This window comes from Ailuropoda melanoleuca, chromosome 10, assembly GCF_002007445.2.
Source record: "Ailuropoda melanoleuca isolate Jingjing chromosome 10, ASM200744v2, whole genome shotgun sequence".
Classification (NCBI taxonomy): domain Eukaryota; kingdom Metazoa; phylum Chordata; class Mammalia; order Carnivora; family Ursidae; genus Ailuropoda; species Ailuropoda melanoleuca.
In genome coordinates, this window is record NC_048227.1 from 23264141 (window position 1) to 23286851 (window position 22711).

General features: G+C 45.3%; 2 protein-coding genes across 4 annotated transcripts in view; one reads left to right on the forward strand and one right to left on the reverse strand.

Annotated features, from left to right (window-relative positions):
• The window catches only part of ACSM5 (acyl-CoA synthetase medium chain family member 5), a 106530-nt gene that overhangs the window by 44542 nt on the left and 39277 nt on the right, over positions 1–22711 (reverse strand). Inside the window, exon 2 of one of the 3 annotated variants that reach the window (XM_034670302.1) lies at positions 6489–6878. The exons of 1 other annotated variant lie outside the window; for it this stretch is intronic. The gene's annotated coding sequence lies outside the window, so the exon portion shown is untranslated. Of the gene's footprint in view, positions 1–5058; positions 6879–22711 lie in introns of all 3 variants that reach the window. One more of the 3 variants, XM_034670301.1, reaches the window with a different exon arrangement.
• PDILT (protein disulfide isomerase like, testis expressed) overlaps positions 1–22711 on the forward strand; it is a 41584-nt gene that overhangs the window by 4339 nt on the left and 14534 nt on the right. The window contains exons 2-4 of the mRNA XM_002929072.4: positions 3812–4020; positions 16243–16449; positions 22006–22139. Coding sequence (XP_002929118.1) covers positions 3819–4020; positions 16243–16449; positions 22006–22139 — 543 coding nt within the window. The 5' untranslated portion in view covers positions 3812–3818. The remainder of the gene's footprint in view (positions 1–3811; positions 4021–16242; positions 16450–22005; positions 22140–22711) is intronic.

Below are 22711 nucleotides of genomic sequence, written 5' to 3' on the forward strand. Positions count from 1 at the left end.
AGACGTTATTAGCAAAACAGAAGAAAGGATTTTTTTCAGGCAGGGACATCTTTTGTGGGAGAAGGGAAAGGCAGGGGTTTTATTTGTTTGTTTTTTCATCATGCAGATTATTTTACCACTGCTGAACAGGAAATTTCAGATTGACTTTTAAAAGGCCATATTCCTGGGATAGGTTGAAACTGCAATTAAGTCTTGTTTGCCACTGGCAGGGGGAGGGGCTCAAATGATTCAATTTGGGGCTTTTCAAAAAAAATTTTTTTTAACATAAGAAATATATATATATCTGGGCATTCAGATGACCAAATATATTTCTCATGTAGATTTGGTCTTCATCCATAGTTCCTGGCTCACAGCTCTCAAAATCCTTGGAATTTCCTGAGTGATAAAATAAGAGCAATGGAGCGTCTTTTGTTACAGCATTTGGTCTCTTGTCCTCAGTTCCTGCAAAAAACGCTTCAGAGCATAAACTATGGGGAACTCAGAACCTCTTTCTTTCAAAACAAAAACAAAAACAAAACACATGACTCATTTTTGCAATTGGAGCCCTGGCTTGCAAGTGCCTGGTCCCTGCTATGAGTTTCAAAAGCCTGTTTTGCAACCCCAAGTAAAAAATCTGATTCTGTTCTCTGCTGCCGCCTCACCCTCCTGATGCAGGACTCCACTGAACGATGGAGCATAAAGGGTATCAGGGTGGGAGGCCTCCATTAATGTCTCAAAATACTGTTCACAGCATCCATTTTTTTAAAAAAAGGATATTATTTTTTTTTTTTGAGAGCGCACACATGCCGGCGGTGGCAGGGGGAAGGGGTAGAGAGAGAGACAGACAGACTCCGAGCTGAGCTTAGAGCCCCACGTGGGACTCAGTCTTACAACCCATGAGATCATGACCTGAGGTGAAACCAAGAGTCAGATGCTTAACAGACGGAGCCACCCAGGCGCCCCTGTTCAACGCATCCACTTTGCAGTGGGGCACTAGAGAGGCAGTACATCACTGTGGTTAGGGGCATGGATTCTATAGCTAGATTGTCCGCCCCAAATGTGGGGCAATGATGGGGTGGAAGCTGGTGGCACAGGGGCTGACTCACCTGAGGCAGAACAAAAGAGACAGAAGTTTACTGAATACACCACAAGGGAGCAGCAGTCAGGACAGCAGAGGCTATCTGCAAGGAGGGGGCAGGTGGGGGATGTTTTTAAAGGGGAAATATGAGGAGGCATGGCAACGTAAGGAATTCCCCCTTGTTTGGTAACTGTGCCTGGCTTTAAGTAGCCCATTGATTAGTTAGGGCCTATGGATATTTTAAGGTGGGTCATCTAATGGGCCTGTCTGTATTCAGCCGAGGGGGCCCCTATGGGCTCTGTCTACATTCCATTGCTCAAAGCTGTTTGCCTAAAAGCGACCTCAAGGGGCACATGCACCCCAATGTTTATAGCAGCAATGTCCACAACAGCCAAGATAAGGAAAGAGCCCAGATGTCCATCGACAGTTGAATGGATAAAGAAGATGTGGGGTGTGTGTGTGTGTGTGTGTGTGTGTGTGTGTGTAATGGAATATTATTAAGCCACCAAAAAGAATGAAATCTTGCCATTTGCAACAATGCGGATGGAACTGGAGGGCATTATGCTGAGCGAAATAAGTCAGATAAAGATACCATATGATTTCACTCATACGTGGAATTTAAGAAACAAAACAGATGAACATAGGGGAAGGGAAGGAAAAATAAAATAAGATGAAAACAGAGACGGAATCAAACCATAGGAGACACTGAAATCTAGGAAATAAACTGAGGGTTGCTGGAGAGGAAGTGGATGGGGTGGATGGGGTAACTGGGTGATGGGCATTAAGGAATGCACTTGATAGAATGAGCACTGGGTGTTATGTGCAACTGATAAATCACTAAATTCTACCCCTAAAATTAATAATGCTATATATGTTAACAAAACTGCATTTAAATAAATAATTTTAAAAATAATAGTAAATAAATAAATATGGCCTCTACACCTACTAGTTGTGTGACTCTGGGCAAATTACTTAACCTCTCTGTGCCTTATTTTATACTCATTAAATGAGAATTATAATAGTACTATTCCTACATCATAGTGTCGTCATAAGAGATGCAATGGTATGGAAAGCACTAGAACAGTGCCTGGCACATGATAAGCATGTTAAACTATAGATACTTATAAAATTTAGTACTAGAATTGGTTACAATTCTCTATATTTTAGGCCAATAAATTACATTAGATCTATTTTTTAAAAACCTTCAGATAGTTTGACAAACATATTTCCCAGGCAAATATCATTTATTCATTCATTCACATATTTATTCATGCCACTTGTTCATTTTCCTACCATAAATGCCAGCAGTCAACAAAGAAGTTAAGGTCCTTAAAAAGTTAATATGAATGTGTGACCTAGAATATACTGCTATAGGTCTTCTTATTTAAGACACTCATATAGTCTACGCCACACAGAGAAACAGCTCTATGCTTGAGGAATACTTACAAAGATCTGAGGAGGTGATTCTATGCTCTAAATTGTTAGGGAAGACATAATTAGGGAAAGTCAGAAAGGAAGCTTCTGACCCAGACCATTCTAAGAGTTAAAATTGTAAAAAAAAAAAAAAAGGGGGGGGGAGAATTAGGAAAGGAAATCATGTCATAGATCTAAAATGTACTTTTATACTTTTGTAGGATATATATAGGATATATTTCATATTATTAAGACAATCAGAACACTGAACAATATGCATTAGCTGACTTCATTTGCATTTAAAATTGTACATTCAAATGTGCAAATGTGCATTTATATAGGAATTTTCAATGTATATAGGAATTCATTTCAAACTGCTAATAGTAGCCTTCTTAGGGGTGGGATTATGAGAGAGATTTTATTTTCTACTTAACATATTTTTATTGTATTGTTTGGAATTTTTACAAGTGTGACTTTTAATGTCACTTTTTGTAATGACTTTTAAAAGAAATATTTACAGTTGAGAAAATCTGTTCAAATAAGAAATAACAGGGAGATCGGTAGGAGAAGGAAGGGAAGAATGAAGGGGGGGTAAACAGAAGGGGGAATGAACCATGAGAGACTATGGACTCTGGGAAACAAACTGAGGGTTTCAGAAGGGAAGGGGTTGGGAGATTGGGATAGGCCAGTGATGGGTATTAAGGAGGGCACGTATTGCATGGAGCACTGGGTGTTATATGCCAACAATGAATCATGGAACACTACATCAAAAACTAAGGATGTACTGTACGGTGACTAACATAACATAATAAAAATTATTAAAAAAAAAAAAGAAAGAAAATCTGTTCAAATATCAAATGGGGTACATGAATGGGAAGTAAGATAGTGAGCTTCCCATCATAAGGGGGCATTCAAGTAGGAGTTGGAGGAGCATGAAGCAGAGGCTGTGATGGGGAATTGGACTATCTCTGAGGCTCAGAGGCTCACCCTAGGACTCTGGAGTGGGACTCATCTCTGCAAAAGTCTCACCTTTTGTCTGGGGAGCCAGTGGGCTCAAATAGCTGGTGTGCAATTTGGATTCTTGCTGCTCTGAGTGGGGCCCTGCTGGTCTGAGCTATCCCTGTGCAGGTTACACAGGGGCTGAGGTTAAGCTAACACTTTGTCTCTTTTCCAGTGCCCTGCCAAGCTGTGGGTACCACTAGGGAGGCAGTGGGCCATGCTCAGGCCATGTTCTCCATACATAAACTGACTGGGCAGAGAAGGTATGGGGGAGGGAATGATGACGTGGTGCCCTGCCACCTGCCCTGATAAAGGCTCCTGTTCCTCTTTGTGCCCCTGAAGGACAGCCATGAAGCTTCTATGGATGTCCCTGCTGCTAGTGGCCTCTTGCGTCTCCACTGTCCAGGGCTTGCCAGAGGAGGACATCAAGGAAGCCAGTATCAACATATCCCAGCCCTTGCATATCGTGGAGGAAGGCAACCTGCTAGTGCTAACACCTGCTGGCCTGACCCAGATGCTGAACCAGACCCGCTTCCTCATGGTGCTTTTTCGTGAGTGTCCCCCACTCCGGGGTGGTAGGCAATGAGTGGGGTGAGATCTGCCTCCTTGCTCCTGGCAGCCAGAGAAGTTTTATATATTGCTAAACACACGAGAACACATACTATTAACATATTTAAAAATACGTGTCGGGGCGCCTGGGTGGCACAGCGGTTAAGCGTCTGCCTTCGGCTCAGGGCGTGATCCTGGCGTTATGGGATCGAGCCCCACATCAGGCTCCTCTGCTATGAGCCTGCTTCTTCCTCTCCCACTCCCCCTGCTTGTGTTCCCTCTCTCGCTGGCTGTCTCTATCTCTGTCAAAATAAATAAATAAAATCTTTAAAAAAAATAAATAAAAATAAATAAAAATACGTGTATACTATCATTCCCAATTTCCAGATGAGAATACTGAGGTCCAGGGAGGTTAAGCAATTGGCAAGATACTATGTTGCCACTTTAGTCTTGATTTATATGTTGCTCCTTAGCCCCACTGAAGGTAAAAGGCCAAGCTTTACTCTTAGGTATCTTTATGCTCCGAAACTCAACTTTCCCCTCTGTAAAATGGGCAAGAGCATCATGGCGATACTGGATTGTTGTAAAGATTAAATGAAAAAGAATGTAAAGTAGCTGGAACGCAACCAGAGAACAATAAATAGCAGCAGTTACGAGCAAGCTCTTGAGCAAAAATTTGCAGACTATCACATTTGTCTGAACTCTGCCTGTCCACTTTTGTTCTTTGGACTGTTGTTCTTTGCATCAGCAGACATTTCTTCTTTTCCTTAGTCACTGGGCACAGAGCTGTGCCTTGTTGCAGGATAGGACAGATTTTCATATCAGCTTTCACAGAGTCAGTGCTTACCGTGTGCTGGGCATTATCCTTAGTGCCCCACATGTTAAATCAGTTAATCCTCACAACAAGCCGGTGTGGTGGCACTGTTTGTCTCCCTATTTTATAGCTGAGGAGACAGGAGCTCAAAAAGGTCAAGAGATTTGCCCAAAGTCACCCAGCTCACAAGTGGGGACCACAGACCCTGTGCTACACCACTTCTCACCTGCAAGGATTGCAAGGGTGCAGAAAGCAGATGTGAACACTGGATTCCAGAATCCTTCAGAACCTCTCCTGAGAAGTGTCTGTCTCTGTGTCAGTCCCCAAAGTCTGCTTCTAGGATGTACCTGGCCTGACGAGCACCCAGGTTCCTGGAGGCCAGGCAGTACCTGAGGTTCCAGAGCTGGGCAGGGAAGCGCAGGGTAGGTGCTGCTCCTTTTTGGTTTCTGCCCCTTTCCACGCAGCCCCTCTGCCCACATTCTCCTCCCCTCTTCTTGGCTACTGCTCTGGGTTAGCCTCTTCTCCCTTCTGTCAGTTTGCCCTCCTTGAACGCTGACCCCACACAGGCTTCCTTTTCTCTCCCGTCTGACCAATGCATGTACTGGGATGATTTCAGCTTTAGAGTTTCACGGTCCTAGGCTCAAATGCCGGGCTCTGCCACTTATTGGCCAGGCGACCTTGAGCAGGTGACCTTGATCACTCTGAGCCTCTCTTTACTTGGCTGTGAAATGGGGAATTTAATAACAGGATATAATTCCTAGGGTGCTTAGCACAGTGCTTGGTGCATAATAAGAGCTTAAGAATATATTGACTGTCATTCTCTTTATCATCATTATTAGATTCGTCCTCCCCACAAAAGCGTTAATGATTTTACCCTTACAGGTTGTTGTGGTAATGAAAATGGGCTCAAATATGCAGTCATTAGTGCCTACTGAGCATTCATTGGGCAGAAAGTGTTATTATTGCATTCTGATTCACCCCACTTTTACTCAGCTCTGCTCAGTGCCAGGCCTTGGGTGGGCCCTTTCGGAGCCCAGAGAAAAGGGGTCTTGGTTTCTGCTCTCAAAGACTTTGTAGTTGAAGTCAGGAATGTCACAAAGCAGGAGAAACTCTTTACAATGATATTCATGCCAACAGAAGAGTCTAAAACGGGACACACTGGGTGCCTCATGGAGGGAGAAGTGACAGCTTGGACTTGCCCTTGGAAATGGTCGTTCTGGCTGCAAACCAGTTGAGCAGCCTCCTTGGTCTTGGCTCCTGCATCCTTGCATCCTGGAATGAACATGGGTCTCCAGGCCAATGCAAATGCATCTTGAAGCTTGAAGTTTGGCCTTAGGTGAGAGAAATCTTCATAATTTGTCCTCCCAGTGATGCCCAGTGATAGTAGGTAATCTTCAGCTGGAGCAGTGGAGTGAGCACTCTGGAATCTATCGTCGCTGACATCAATAATTATCAATGACCACATGCCAAGCACTGGTAAATCCTAAAGTGTTTTGTTTTTTTTAAAACTTGAATCACCCACACACTTATGTCTGTAAGTGACATCAAGGTTTGGGGTAAAGTACACGGGTTTGGGAGCCAGGCCAGCCTGAGCGTGAAACCCAATACTGCCATGATCTAGATAGGTGGCCTTGGGTGCATTTCTTTGTGTCTCACCTTCGTCTGTGGAGTGGGAATAACGGAAGTGGTGGAGTCATTGTAGGGACTGACTAAGAGTGTCTATGAAGGATCTGGCACACGGAAGATGCTCCATAAATGAGTCTTCTTCCTCCTGTGTCCCTGAGGCACAAAACAGATCTCATCAACTATCAGTTAGGACTGGGTGCAGCTTCAAGGAATAAAGAATCTGGTAATGATGACTTAAAACCAAGATTTATCTCATATGCTCATATGTAGACCAGGGATAGGCAGTCAATGGCTGTCCTAGCAGCTTCATGGTTTCAAGGACACAGGCTCCACCTGTCTTCTTGCTCTATCACCCCGACTTGTTGTAGCTTGTGGTTACAAGAGGGCTGCGGCACCTCTTGTGTTGTACTGTGGATTTTGCTAGGGGAAAAAAGGGACAGGTAAATAGCAAAAGAACAAAATATATGTCAGCCAAGTACGTCCCCTGAAAAAAACCAAAACTTTTCCAGAAGCTCCACCAGTGACTTTTGTTATAACTTATTGGCTAGAACTAGGCCATGGCTGTTCCCAACTGAGGAGTCCGAAATGGTAAATGTTTTAGGTTTCTATCTCTATGGTCCAGGAATGGCTGATTCACAGTATTTGCCACAAGATCCAAGATTGTAGGCTAACTTAAATGGGCCAAATATCTTGTTAATTCTTTGCATATTGTAGCTCAGTTTTTAATGTTAGATGAATGAAGTCCTTTAATGAAATAAATTCTAAAACTGATAGCCTACTTTTGTACCCAAACTCTTTTGCTGTTCTGATTTTTTTAAATATGTATGTAGAGAGAATGTGTGCAAGCAGGAGGAGGGGCAGAAGGAAACAGAAAATCTTAAGCAGACTCCATGCACAGCATGGAGCCCAAGGGAGGGGGTTTCAGTCTCGTACCCTGAGATCATGACCAGAGCTGAAATCAAGAATTGGACACTTAACCGACTGAGCCACCTGGGTGCCCCTCGTTGCTCTGATTTTGATTAGATATTTTAAAGATCACTGTGTTAGGGCGAGCTAACTGCTATACCAACTCCCAAATCTAGGTTTGTAAAGGTTGACTTCTTAAATCTTAGTCTCAGGCAGGTCTGCAGAGGAGCTTTGCTCCATACAGTCATTCAGGCACCCAGGCTCCTTCCATCCAGTGACTCAGGCATCCCTTAGGGCCTAGAGTACTCCACTGAGTCCTCTGCCTCCAGCCAGCAAATGGATTGAGAGGCTGAGGAAATGCTTCTGGGCCAGGCCAGCCCTGGAAATGGTGCACATCAGTGTTACTTCAAGCATGGTCTGTGGGCCAGCAGTGCCAGCATCACTTAGGAGGTGATTAGAATTGCAAAATACCAGGCACCGCTCTAGACCTACTGAGTCAGAGTCCCAGGTGATTCACACGGACATTACAGGGTGAGAAGCATGTGTAACTTCTGCCCATGTCCCACTGGCCACAGCTCTGCAGGAGAGGCTGGGAAACACAGTGTAAATGAAGAGGAAAAAAGAAACAGGATTTGGGGAACATGTGGCATCATCTGCCTTAATCACACTGCACCTTATAGGAGCCTTGAAACAGCCTTTGATTCAAACACAACCTGAAGCTGGGCTGGCTGAGAGGCAGCTGGGTGGTGTAAGTTCTTCCAGACACTAACCCACCATGAATAGGTTTCTCTTCTGGGCAGCAAGGTCAACAACTATTTCCTGCATGGGGTTGACTTTACGGACTATTTGCTCAGGTTAACATTCCAAGGACACCTGGTTCCCAAATCCAATAGGCACTTGTCAGTCCTCACCTTCCTTGACCACTTTGCAACCCCAACCTGAGACCTGTTGCTCCTTGGTGCCCACAAGCCCATTCTTTTCTGGTTCCCTTTGATCCCTCTGGCTCACTTCTCAGTTCTTTATGGCTCCTCTTGTTTCCCATAACCCTGAAACCAAGGATGTAACAGGCAGCCCATGGACTGAAGATGGCCAGCAGGGGGGTTATGTTTGGGTCACACAGCGTTTTAAAAATTGAGACATTTCACAGTTAAAATCGAATTTACATCTGCTCTTGAAGAAAGCAGAAGATCTAGAGGCATGGGCCCATATTCTTGCAATGTGACAACTGGCTGGAACTGAGTAATGATTTTTGATCAGAAAACATGCCTGTCAGTTTGCCACATCCCTACCCAGCCAAGCCCACAGTCACACTCTCTGCCTCACCCTTGTAGCATTTGAGTCTGTGTCCCCTGTCTGAAATTCAGGTCTCCTGGTCCCTTCTTACTTGGTGCAGTCTCTCTGAGCATTGTAACTTCAGTGGGGGAGTTTGGGTATGTGACAGCCTCAGCAACTCAGTTGCCCTGGGTCCCAGAGCCTCCTCGGCTGACTTGTGCAGCCACTTTATAACAATATGGAGCAAAAACATTCTTTTTTGTGCCCTTAAACTTGATGGTTCCCAGAAGGGAAAATCTCATTGGGTCATTTTTGCTTCCATCCAACATAGAGCATGCCGGACACATAAAATTCCATCAAAATAGTTCCAAGCTTCTGACCTCCATCTAGCCCAAGCTGTTAATGGTTTCTTTCATTGTGCTGGGTTGCATGCTGGATTTTACTTCAAGCCTATGGAACAAGACCTTATAGGGGTGATCCCGTTTGGGCCACATTTTTTATACAAGCCTGTGAGCAGGGCAGGTGTTTCCACTTTGCTGATTGACCCTTCCAGCCAATTTCCCGCATCCCTCATCCACCCCAGGACATGGGCCACTACTGACACATCTGTTTCATGGTTCCCTTCAGGGAAGAACTGAGAATCCTGCAGCTCTAGTCTGCCTGGTGTAGAACTGGAAGCTGATGGTTTGCACAGGTCAGACATCCAAGAGGACGTCGTCTTCTCTTTTTTGGCTGCAGTCCTAATCTCTGATCCTGGACCCTCAATGTTGAAGGAACTAGAGCCACACACTTTGCATGACACAACACACATCTCAACACACATTTACCCTTCCAAAAATGCCGCAGCAGGTGGACAAGACAAAGGAACCTGTCCTGTTTGCATGAGAATGCAAATCTCTGCCCAGTGACTGTTTTAATCAGGGCAGAAGGGGGAGTCCATGGCTCTTTGGGGCTTTAACTGACATAACTCGGGGAATGACACTGAATCTGGGGCTACAGAGACAGCCAATCATTTTTACATTCTTTAATAACATTAAATGAAAACCAATTTGAAGACTTGAAACTTAAAGCATTCCCACTAGTGGTATTTCAAAGCAGTAAACACCAGCAGAGATTTTGTTATCTAAAAGAGACACTCAGGCTCATTACATCTGAATATCTGATTCCTTCCAACACACGGTTTAAATCAAAATGAGTTCTCAAAAACTGGCAGGCTTTCTAAAGTGACCTTTGGAAAAACTAATCACTTGGGGAAAGCATTATAAATGTTTTCTTTTTTCCTACCAATAAATAGGCTCTCTACAAAAAGTATTTTTTCAATATTGCCCCGGGAACATACTGTATATAATTCTCAAATCCTTAGCTGATGCCCATTGTCTTACCTCTCTGAGGACTCCAGGTTCAAGAGCCAATGGTCAGTGGGACCTTTCCCCTTGCATGTTCCTCCCATGTCTCAGATGCCACATGTGTTCAAAACAGAACCCAGCATTTTTTATTTACTCCCTACAACTTGCTTTTTCTCATGCCGTCTTAACTGACAGCACCTCTCTCTACCCAATGTCAAAATCAGAAATCTCAAGGTCATTCTTGACTCCTCTCTATTCTCCCAACTAACCCGTCACCGGGTCCTTGTTGATACCACCTCCTAAAGCCCTCTGCAATCTCCAGTTTTCTCACCCCCGTGCCACTGATTTCGTTCCAGCCAATGTTCCCCACGTGAAACACTGCAGCAGGCCCCTAGAGCGTCTGCCTACCCCCTCCATTGCTGTCCCTAGGGAGCACCCGGAGATTTTTTTTTTCTAAAATGCAAGTCTGATTGGGTAACTTCCCAATCAAAAACCCTCAGTGATTCTCTGAGACCCCAAACTCCTCAACATGGCTATAGCATGCTCTGCTTGATCTAGCCTCAGCCAGCTTGCCCACCTCATTTGAGAGTTATGGTCTAGCTCCTGAGTGATTTGTGGTTGCCAGATAGGTCACACTGGCTCAAGTCCCAGGGCCTTTGCACTTACAATTCCCTCTGACCATAGTGTCCTTCCTACACTTCCTCGCCTGGATTGTAAGGTTTAAGCTCATGAAGCCACCTTGTCAGGAAGCTGTGTCCACCCTCTCTCCCTCCTGCACTAGCCAGGAAGCCCTTCCATGCTGATGCAATCCTCTGTACTCTCCCTTTCATACCATCTATCACACTGTATTGAAACTGCTTTCAGTCTTGTGGGCTCCATGGGGGACAGGGGCCAAATCTCATCCACCTCTTGATTACTAACATCTGGCATTGTGCTTGGTGGGCCTGCATGAGATGCTGAATGAATGACTGAATGAAATAAGCTTTCCTTTGGCCCGTAATATTCTGCATGAATGAGGCAAGGAGAAAAGGGTAAGCTACCTTTAGTGGGGAGAAGTCAAAATGAGGTTTATCAGGAGCTGTCTCTAGGGTCATTTAGGAAGTACCCCTAAAGCAGAGATGGCAAGAGTCCTGGGAGCAAGTTAGATAATGATCATGGTGATGATGAAGATGGTGATATGGATGAAGATGGTGATGAAGAAGATGATGATGGTGGTGGCCATTTATTGAGCATCTGTATTCCATCTGTATTCCAGGCACTGTACTTGGTCTCATTGTCCCCCATCTTACATATGAGGCAAAGACTTCTCAGAAAGGTTGGAAAATTTGCCCAAAGTCATACAACTGATAAGTAATACAACCTGAATTTTAGACCAGGTCTGACAATAAAAGTGGTGTTCAATCCTTCTTACAAAACTGTGCTGATAAATAGAATAGTTATTTATTTATTCATCATTTATTCATCCATTCACTCAATATTTATTGAATATCTGTTATATGTCAGACCTCCAGACACAAAACAGATGGACATCCTTGCTTCAAGGAACTTATGTCCTAAAGAGGGGAGACTAGATAAACAGATAAGTAAAGAATGTAATATGTCTTTGGCTTAACAGCACTATGGAGAAAAATAAAGAGAAACAGAGAGAGCAAAGAGTTAGTGGAAGTGGGGCTGCAAATTTATACAGGGTGGTCTGGGAAAGTGACAATTCAGCAAGGACCTAAAGGCAGGAAGGCAGCCACCTATGCAGATAGCCGGGAGGAGAGCATTTCAGTCAGAGGGAATGGCAAGTGCAAAGGCCCTGGGGTGGGAATGTGCCAGGATGGCTAAAGCTGAGATGCTGAAGAGCAGTGGGAGACAGGATCTGAAAGGAGTTACAGTCCTTTAGGGCCTTATAGGCCATTGTGATGGTCAGAGGAATTTGTTGGCAGATGCTTGAGGAACTAGAAAGGATTGATTACCATCCCATAGTTCCTATCACCTGTGAGCACCTCTATATACTATAATGTTCCTGTGGGATGGGGAGAGGATTATTCTCAGAATATTCTTCCATGCTTGATCTAGAGCTTGGTCTAAAGTAGGGTTTCTCATCCTCAGCCCTATTAACACTTTGGCTGGATGGGTAATTCTTTGTTGTATGTGGGGGTATGATGCATTATAGGATGTTTAGTGGCATCCCTGACCTCTACCCATTAGATGTCAGTAGCACTCTAGTTGTGACAACCAGAAGTGTCTCCAGATATGGTCAAATGTCCCCCATTGAGAACCACTGTCTAAAGAAAGGCAGACTCCAGCTCCCTGTGCTGAGAGCTAATTTCCAGTCCCTACGGTCTCACTTCCCATCCACCACCCCCTCCCCTGACTCACACTGGTTGCTCAGAAAAGGGAACATGACATTATCTACTAAAGACGCAGGCAAACACTGATTCTAGGTCCTTTAGCCATTAACACATCTACACATCAGGCAGACATTCAGACAGACATTCCCTCTTCTAAGATGACCCTGGGTTCCATTTGCTTACCCCAAAACCCATGTGAGAGCCACACAATAGGCCCAGGCTTGTGTTGGATGACTTGGTGTTAATCACCCTTGTCTCTCTTTCCCCAAGAACCAGAAGATCTGCTGAGGATCCTGACATTCCCATTAAGACCCTCCCTTCCATAGAGAACCTGGTCAGGGCAAGATCAAGGGCTCTCCACCTATGCCATCATAATGGTTAGTCTTTGGGGCTCTTCTGTGCCACAGAAGAGCCTTGTCTTATTTTGTAGGATCATCTTAAGGTGTAGGATCAATTAGTCCCCATTCTGCAGATGAGAAAACAAAGGTACAGAGATGTTTAAAAAACAACCTGCCTGGGCCATAGGTGCTGTAAACCACCATAACTGCCCCTGTTTTATGAGACAACCTAATGAAGTCCATTGAACGCCATATGCCAGTCAGACAATGAGCTCCATCTAGATAGAGCTTAAGACCCAAAGAGGGCTGTACTTGCAGGAGCTCTCCACCTCCCAGCAGAGGGCTCCCTGCCCACCCCAACCCACTGGGCTCCACTCTGCCCAAGCAACAATGCACATCAGAATTGTTCCCATACCCCAACCAAACTGGCATTTCCAGTAAGCCAGGGCAAGACATAGGCACCAAGACCTAAGAGGTGTATGCATTCATTTCACCTCTGCAAACTTGGTTTGCAGAGCCCCAGGTGTAAAACCGATTTGCAAATTTTAAAAAGAAACCAGAAGACAGGAGTGTAAATCATAAAGAGTGGATTTGCTTCTACAGATTCTCTCTGCTCTGATGGAAACCACCCAGAGCAGGGGAGATGGAAAACCCATCCCATCCCTCCCCTCCAGGAAAAAGGAAACTTTTTTAGACCAGCTTAGCCACACTGTCAGTTAGAGCGTGAATCTGGGAGTCAGTCAGCCTTGGGGCTGAATCTCAGCCTAACCGCATGCTAGCTCTAAGATCTCTGGGCTTCTGTTTCTTGTCTGTAACATTCCTCAGCTGGAATGGTAGATAACTCTGAGGCTGTTCTGAGGATTAACAGGGATAATGCATTAACACTTAGCAACGTGGTTGGCACAGTAAGTGCTCAATAACTTGTCATTGTTGTTACTTTGTTATCATTACTGTCACCATCACCATCATCATCATCATCATCACCATCATCACCATCAGCAGCAGCAGCCATCGGGCTGCTCCGGTCAAAACCTCAGAGTCATCCTTGACTCCTCTCATTCATTCATACTCCCCATCCAATTTATCATTTCCTCCCATCTATCCAATCTATCACCAGTCATCTCCTCCTTCAAAATCTCTCAAACTCTGACCACTTCTCACTCCCTCTATTGCCACTACCCTGGCTCAAGCCATTACTATCTCTCACCTGGATTATTACAGAGGCCTCCAACTGGTCTCCCTGGATCCCCTCTCTTTCCCCTTTGGTCTAATATTCATATAACATTCAGTACAGTCCAGTTAAAAAGTAAGTAGGATCATATTTAACTCTGCACAAAACCCTCCAGTATCTTTCCACAATCCTCAGAGAGAGGGGCCAAAATCTATTCAGTGGCCCTATGTCATCTGACCCCCAGACCCCTCATTCTGCTCCAGGCCAAAAAGACTTCTTGTCGTTCTTCAAACCTACTGTTTGCACTTACAGTTCCCCCACCTGGAAACTCCCTTTTTCCACATATCTGCAATAGCCTGGTTGCTCACTTCCTTCAGTCTTTATTAAAATGTTTCTTCTTGGTGAGGCCTCCTTTAGCCTCCCTACTTAAACTCAATCCCCCTGACACTCCTAACCTCCAGCTCTGCTTCAAAAGCAGAAGTCTCCACAGCACTTAGAATCTAATATAGCATATATTTTACTTCTCTACTTGTCTATTTTCTGCCTTCTCCAACAAGAGCAGGGATTTTTATCCGTTGATTGTTAAATCCCCAGTACCTAGAACCATGTCTGGCATGTGGCAGATCCTAAAAAAGATTTGTCGAATAAACGATGAATGACTGGATGAATGGATGGATGGATATGTGTATAAATCTCCATTACTATTATTGTTAGATCCTATCCAGCGAACTTTAGGATACCAGTATTCCCGTTATCATAGGCTATTTCTCTCACTTCCATTCCAGATACTCAGGAGCACTGGGCTGTGTGTGGAACCTCTAAAAGCTCCAGCATTTGAACAATCATTCCATGTGTTTTTCTTGCCCTGAGCTGCTTCCCTTAGAGATTAAGATTTGGACACAATGTCAATCAGCCACCCTGAGCCAGGCAGGGCCAGATCCACAAGGAAGCCAGAGAGAGGCCTGAGGGCCGGAGCAGCTGGCAAGAGACCAGCACCTGCTGGCGATGATGGATGGGGGGTATCGAAGACAATCATGGTGACAAAGCAGGCGGTGGAGAGGCAAAAAGTCCCACTTCCTGTGCATTGATTGGGAATTTAATGAAAACAATCATTCACTTTCGGGTTCCATCGCAGGAGCAGGTGTGCTGACTGACGGTGGGGCGTGTGCCAGTTGTCCTGGAGCTGGCTTTCCGGGTTTTGCTTTACAAAAGCCCTCTCTGTTGGACTTGGAACTTGCCCAGGCAGTGGAGGTGATCTGCACCTTCTCCAAGAGCACTCCAGATGGACAGGGGAGAGGGGTGGGGACTGACACAGGGAATGTGTTCTGACTTGAAAGGAAATCAATGACCGCTTGCCCTGGCTTGGCCCACCTGCTGCAGATACCGGGCCGGTGAGGGGCCTACAAACTCTCAGTGTTATCAGGAAGAAGGAAGGCAAATGTGAGCGCCTTTTAGTCCTCTTTCATTTAGGCCAGGAATCCCATGCCAGCTCCCTGAGGCCGTTTTCCAGAAAGGGGGCTCCCCACTTCTACCCCCACCTCACTGCCCAGCAATATGAGGGGCCAAGGAATCCTAATCAAGAGTGTGAGGTCTCTTTGAGACCACTTACCCCAGGGGGCAGGCTCTGAAGGGGGAAGGGGAGCATGGTAACCTCTTCCTACATCTGACCTTCCTTACTTGAGAGTCCCCTGATGTATTCATGTTGCAGGGCAACAGGAGCAGTTCAATTCGGCCTGTAACTCCAGAACTTTCCACCAGATGGCGCGCATGCTCCCTCATTCTTTCTCCTCTGACTTCTGACCACACAAATTGCACAATAATAACAGTAGTAACAATAACGCATTATGTCTTTATCATGTGCCAGGCACTGTGCTGAGGGTTTGACACACCAGTGCTGGTTAGAGAGCCAATTGAGTGGTTCCAGGTCCCGGCTTTACCTCACTGCCACAGGACTTTGGGCAAGTAGAACATTTTGCTTTCCATCAGTAACCATACCTACCCCACAGGGGTGCTGAGAGGATTAGATGCCTCAATCCATGCAAAGCTTTCAGAAATTAATAAGCACTGTATAACTGATTGTTCACTAAGTCTTACTTGGCTGACACTATGGGATAGTCGATACTATTTTTTTCATTTTGCCCATGAGGAATGTGGGACTCACAGAGTTGGAATGAGTTGCCCAAAGCTGTATTGCTTCCAGTGTTGGTGAACCCAAAGAACCCTGATGTGCCTCCCAAATGGCCAATTTCATGAAACATGTGCCTCCCATCTTGTCACATTTCTGAAAATCTACCTAGTACAGCAGAGCATGAGGAAGGCCCAGGAGCTAAGCGGATGAAACCCAGCCTCCTTCTCAGGAGATGGGGAGTGGGAGAGGCTCTAGCAGGTTCTGATTTATACTGGCTCTTTCAGACAACCCATCCTCCAAGCAATCCAGGAACCTGGCTGAGGAACTGGGCAAAGCAGTGGAAATCGTGGGCAAAGGCAAGAACGGGCTCGGCTTTGGCAAAGTGGACATCACGGTCGAGAAGGAACTTCAAAAGGAGTTTGACGTTAAGAAGGCTCCAGAGTTGAAGCTGTTTTTTGAGGGCAACAGGCTGGAACCCATCAGTTGCAAAGGTAATAGCCCTTGTGTGTCAATCAAGGCAGTGCTAACTATGGAAACACAAACACCAGCATTTCAGTGACGTAACAGAACATCGAGTCTATTTTTTGCTCATGTAGAGCCCAGCTGGCAGCCAGAGGGTGGAGGTGGGTGGCTCAGCTACACATAATCTTTCAAGGACCCAGATTCCTTCCAGCTTGCGGCTCTGCCTTCCCTTAGGGCCTCTGAGCTCCCTGCCATTTTCTCTGTATCTAGCCAGCAGCTGAGGCAAGGAGGCAGAGGATTGCCACTGGTAGTGTTCATGACCCAGGCTTGGAAGGGGCAAACATCACATCTCATTCCATTGACCAAGATTCTGTTACATGGCCCCACTCAACTGAAAGGCTGAGCAATATGGCCCTGATCTGTGTCCATAAGGAAAATAAAATTTTGGTGAGCACATAGCTGCCTCCACCACAGCTTGCATCTCAGCTGGTAGGCCCTAGAAGCACTGTGAGGTGGGATAGTGAGATGCATGGCTCATAAAAGGCCAGGGACCAGACAGTGAGTTCCTAACTCCACCTCCCACCTCCATCTTCTACTTTAGAATGGCTTTAACAGGGTCCCAGGCCGAGAAAAGGGACACTGGGAGATGATGAAACAGACAAATTTGGGATAGGATGACTACCAAATACTTTAGCTTCTGTCATCATCCACTTTACTCATTAACTTGTTCATTCACTTATTCAATGCTTGTATTGGGAAATTACCATGTGTCCGGCCCTTAGTGTCAAGAATGATTGAAGAATTATGTGACTCAGTGTGGTACATGGTAGGTCCTAATTTTTAAAAATTCTAATTATATAAATGCATAAATGTGTGTAAAACTAATGGATGGGTGGAATGAAACTGACAAATGCCGATGTACCCAGCACAGCCCATACTATGCTAAAAGAATGTTCCCATTATATGTGTGAATGATTGAATCAGGAAACTGAAATAGTGTTTTGCAGGGTCTGGCATTTAGAAATTCTGCAATAAGCCTGTTTGAGTTTTTTTGCCAAAACCAAAAGGGCCCAGAGGGAGCTACCACCTGCAGTGGCTGCCAGATGCCTTGCAGTTCTCAGAGCGGACACAAGGGAGCATGAGACACAGGCCAGACTTGCAGGGGCTGGACTGCAGGGGAAGGTGCCGCAAAAGCGCCAACCTCAGGGTGGATTGCAAAGGAGACCAGGCAGTGCAGTGGCTCCCAAGCGGCTTGTGGGACCCTGGTGGCCCGGGGTGGGGGTGGGGTGGCAGGTGAGGTCTGACTCCTCTTTGAGGCAACAAAGGTGACAATGTGGCAACTTCCAGACTGAGTCCCTTTTGGTAGGAGCCAGGGCCTGGGACCTCCACTGCCATGCAGGAAGCTGCATCACCGCCTCCCCCAGGAAGTCCCCTTTGACTGCCCAGATCAGGGTGCCTGCTGTTCCTCTGGAGTGCCACAGCACCTGCACTTCCCCCTCAAGGCCCTCACTTCACAGAACTGATTCTGTTAATCGTTGTCTAGTGAAGGCACAGGGCAGGAGCTTATCTCACTTCTTTTCCTGGGTCCTCCGAAGAGGCTGCCAGAACTGGCAGACACCACCTGGCTTTAAATCCTTACCACGTGCCTGAAGGACAATCACTTGCTCTTGTCAAATCTTCTTTTCCTCACCTGTGAAATGGAGATGGTGCAAGTATCTACCTCCTAGGGTTACTGATGAGGTGAAACAAGTTTCACAAGCCCTGACACGTATCGGATCTGTTTACTGTGCTCCATCACTATTCTGGGCCCCTTTACATATGTTCCAACCACCCAGTGTAGCAGGTGATTTTACAGATGGGAATCTGCATAGAGAGATGGAACAACTTCCTCAGCTCCCCAGCTAACAAGCACTGCAACCCACAAATGCTTTCTGCAAAGGGCCAGGTAATAAATATTTTAGGCCTTACAGGCCAAACAATCTCTTTCGCAACTACTTAACGCTGCTGATACAGTGGAAAAGCAGTCCTACGAAAACCAATAAGTGTCAAAACTTTATTTATAATGTCAGTTGGCAGGTCAGAATTGGCCCATGGGCTGTCATTCACCAACCCCTGCTCTAGGTTGTGCTGCACTCAAAATAAATGGCAGATATGGTTCTTGTTATTATCAAACAATTAGTTTTCTGACCCTTGAGCAGTGCCTGGAACACTTAGGTTCTTTTGAGTTTGAATGAGATGGAATTGCAAGAACCCACTGTAGGCAGACTTGGGGTAAGGAGCCAGCCCATATTTCTACCAGGTTTGCCCATCCCTCCTCTTCTTCGGTGTTATCCCCAACCAGGGAAAGAGGCAGCGGGTGCTGGCAGGGAGCCAAGGCCTGGATTTAGGACAAACACTAGTTAGAGAATTTGAGCCAGCCATCCCATTTCTCATTTCCTAAACAGGATGAATAATGCCAGTTCTGCCAACTTGACAGGGCTTCCCTGAGCTAAGAGGGGCGACAGAGCTTTACTGGTCTCCTGCACCAACTTTTATGAAAACCTTCCCAGGAGGCAAGTGGGGTTTAGTCCTTGTTGGGTCAAAGCTAGAGTTCTGGTTCTCCTCTAGTGTCCCAAGGATTGATGATGGGAAACTTGGTCATGGCCCCCTCTCTGGAGGGAGGGAAACTCAGGCTGGCTCCAGGGCCTCAGTTAATGATGCATTCACAGCTTGAGCTTGGAAATATGCAGTGGAGCGACAGCCCCAGTCAATCATTGACAGAGCGTTCACACCTCAGTTGTTACCCCGTCCTCTGGCTCAGAGCCAAGTGCTAGGGGAGACACCAGCCCAATGGGGGCTGTGACCCATTTGCAGGCACTCAGGAGCAAACTATCTGTCAAGTTCAGAGCTACCTCAGCCCCAGGGGGTTCAGAGGGGCAAACAGAGCTCAGACATCCCAGAGAAGATGGCACAAGACCAAGTTCCTTCAAGCCAGCTTATGTCATGATTCATCCACCTCATTCATTCATCCTGTAATTATTTCTTGAGCACCTACTATGAGCCCGACATTACGGGAGCTAGCGAGCAAACTAGCCAAAAATCCTAATTTCAGAAAAAGACAGATTCAATGAAGAAAATGAAAGATGTCATAAACCAGAGAATGATATGATTGATGGGAGTGGGGTGGGGTGGTAAGAAAAGTCCAAACCTCGAAGGCTGGAGATGTTGTGCTGACTGCTGAGGAAAAGGCAGCCCAGGTGGAGGGACTGGCAGACACCAAAGCCCAGTGTGCTGGAGGATGAAGGTGTGGCTGCATTGTGGACCGCAGGAGACAGCCACACAAAATGAGACCGGAGTGATGGTTCTGATGACCTGAAATTCAAATGTATTTGGAGGGGTTTTGTTCACCTTTTTTGGTATTTTCAGGACTTTGGAACCTATTCCTTCCAGAGCACTTATAATTTTTTTTCAGACAAATGCCTATAAGAGAAACTGTTCCCATGATACGTGCTTGTTTCTTCCTGGAAGATGGCTGGGAACACTGAAAATAGACAGCCTTGGGGTTGAAGCTAGGAGGAGAGGGGGATTGCAGCAGGGTGGAGTGCTGTGGTCTGCGGTGGCATGAAGCCTCCCCCACCCCTCTTTGTCCTTTGAGGCCAAGACATCGTCCTTCTGTGAATTTCTATGGGCCTGACTCATTGTGGCTTTTCAAATGGCCTAAATGGTATCCACTAAGGTTGAACACAGCATCCCCTATGACCAGAAATTCTACTCCTGGGCATGTACCCAACAGAAGTGCATCCAACGTGCCCCCAGAGACATGCACGAAAATTAATTCTTAATAGTCCCAAACTGAAAACAACCCAAATGCTCACCAACAGAGAATGGATAAATAAATTATAGAATATTCATATGACAGACTGCTACACAGTACATGCAACAATATGGATGAATCTCACAAACGTAACAAAGCCAGACCCCAAAACACACACTGTGTAACTCACACTGTGTAATTCCACTTGTGTGAAGTTCAAGAGCAGGCAGATTAATGCATGCTGTTAGAAGTTACAGTAGCGGTTACCCTCAGGTAGGGGTGAGTGAGGGGCTGGGAGGGGGCACAATGGGACTTCTGAGGACCTGGTAATGGTCTGTGTCTCTTGATCTGGGTGGTACTCAGGTGTGTTCATTTTGCAAAACTTCACCAAACTATACATTATAATTTGTACACCTTTCTGTATGCAAATATACTTCATTGTAAGTTTTTTTAATAGCCTTAAGTTCTTTAGAAATGTAAGCAAAGACACCCAAAATAGAGTCCTTTCCAGTCGATTTACCAACTCAACATGCATTCATCAAGCCCATTGAAGCAATTTGTCCTGCACAGGCTGCTTGCTCTACCTGGAAACCTTTCCCTCTCCCCTTCCTTGTCGTGTTCCATTCTTCTTATTGTTTCCTGCTTATTAACTCCTATGCTTCCTTCAGTATTCAGCTCATAAGTGATCTCCTCTGGGAAGCCCTCCTTGACTTCACAGTCTAGGTCATGTGTCTTTGCTACAGGCTCATAGAACTTTGCTTTTTAAAACTTACTTTGGGTGTGATTATATACTTGTTTGTGTGATTACTTGACAACTGTCCTACTCAACAGAATGAGAACAGTAAAACTGTGAGAATATGTTTGTTTCTGCTCACCATTATCTTCCAGGACCAAGCACAGCACTTGATAACATAATAGGTACTCAGTACACGTTTGTCAAATGAATGAATGAGTGAAGGAATGAATGGTGAATGAAGGAATAAAGGCCTATAGATATAGTCCAAGCTACTCACAAAAAACACTACTTTATCTCAAAAATTCAGTTTAAATTCTCCATTCTATTCTATAGCAGTCTTTGATAGAAAACAATATTTTACATTATCTACCATCATGTGGAATTGATGATCCTAGCAAACACATGTCTATCTGTAGCCTAATGTAATTCTAGCACACTGTTACCTCTCCCCAGATACGGTATGTGTTTCCCAATTTTAAAAGCTAAGATTTTTGTGTGCTTGGCACCTCATACGATAGCTGAAAAAGGAAAGTCAGGATCTATGACCTTAGTGGACATTGGAAGCACAGGTGATAATGGAATTTTCCCAAGGTCACAGAGCTGGCTAGTATTTTTATTTACATTTCATTCATTTATATTTTTTTAAAAAATAAATCCACCTTCCTGTCACTTTGGAAAGTAGATAAAAGAAGACTGGGCATGCTTCCTCCTGGGTTATTCCCAGGTTCACTAGTGGGTGGCCATTGGCAAGTCTAACCTCAATTTCCTCATCTGCAAAATGGGGAGAGTGAGAATGTCCCATAGGGTAGAGTTGTTCTGGGGATGCAAATTGCTCAGCACAGCATCTTGTCCTTGATAAGTGGTCCATGACGTTTAGCTGCTGCAGTTAATGTTCATGCCTTGGGGCTGGGGTGGGAGTGGAAGGACTATCCTTGGCCTTCAATGGTTGGGAGCCCAAGACCAGGTGCTTCTGCTCATTAAACTTGGAGAAAACAGGTCTTGCTCCGTTTCACGAGAAAACTGCTATGGGATCCATTGAACTGTCTCTCTCTCCAGGAGTGGTTGAATCTACTGCCTTGGTCGTTTGGTTGAGAAGACAAATTAGCCAGAAAGCATTTTTGTTCAATGACACCCAGCAGGTGATAGAGTTTGTGACATCTAGGCCTTTGGTCATCATTGGCTTCTTCCAGGTACTGGGGGCAAGAGGTGGGAGGTGGCTTTTTGACTGGTGAGGAGTCCTATTGTCTGGGAGGGGGTGGGGTAAGGAACATCTTCCACTTGGGTTAATGCCATACCCGTTCTTCCTTTCCAATGAGCTGTTTTTCCAGGTAACTGCAGTGTTAAAATGAAGGCGGAAAGAATGGAAGGTGATGTGGTAGGAGAAGCTAACCAGAAAGGTGGACAGGAATGCAGAGAGAGTAAAGGAGACTGACATTTATTAAATTAGCTTTGATAGTATAACTGATCTTAGAATATCACTGAATAATAAATAATTTGGAAATTGTTTTTCCTTGTAGAGAATGAGTTTCTTATATATCTTTACTCATTTCCTGTAACTTGCATGGCTCCTCCCTTCCCCCAGTGGAAGACAGGATTTTGGCATTATATTTTTACACGGGGAGAATATGTACCTCTTTCTGTCTCATCTCACTTTTTGACAGCCCCAATTTTCTTTCAAGTTATAGAATGAAGGCTCCAACTACAGCCATATCTTGATACCAAGTTTATATTTGGTGATCCATGTGGTCAAACCAGTTTCCTC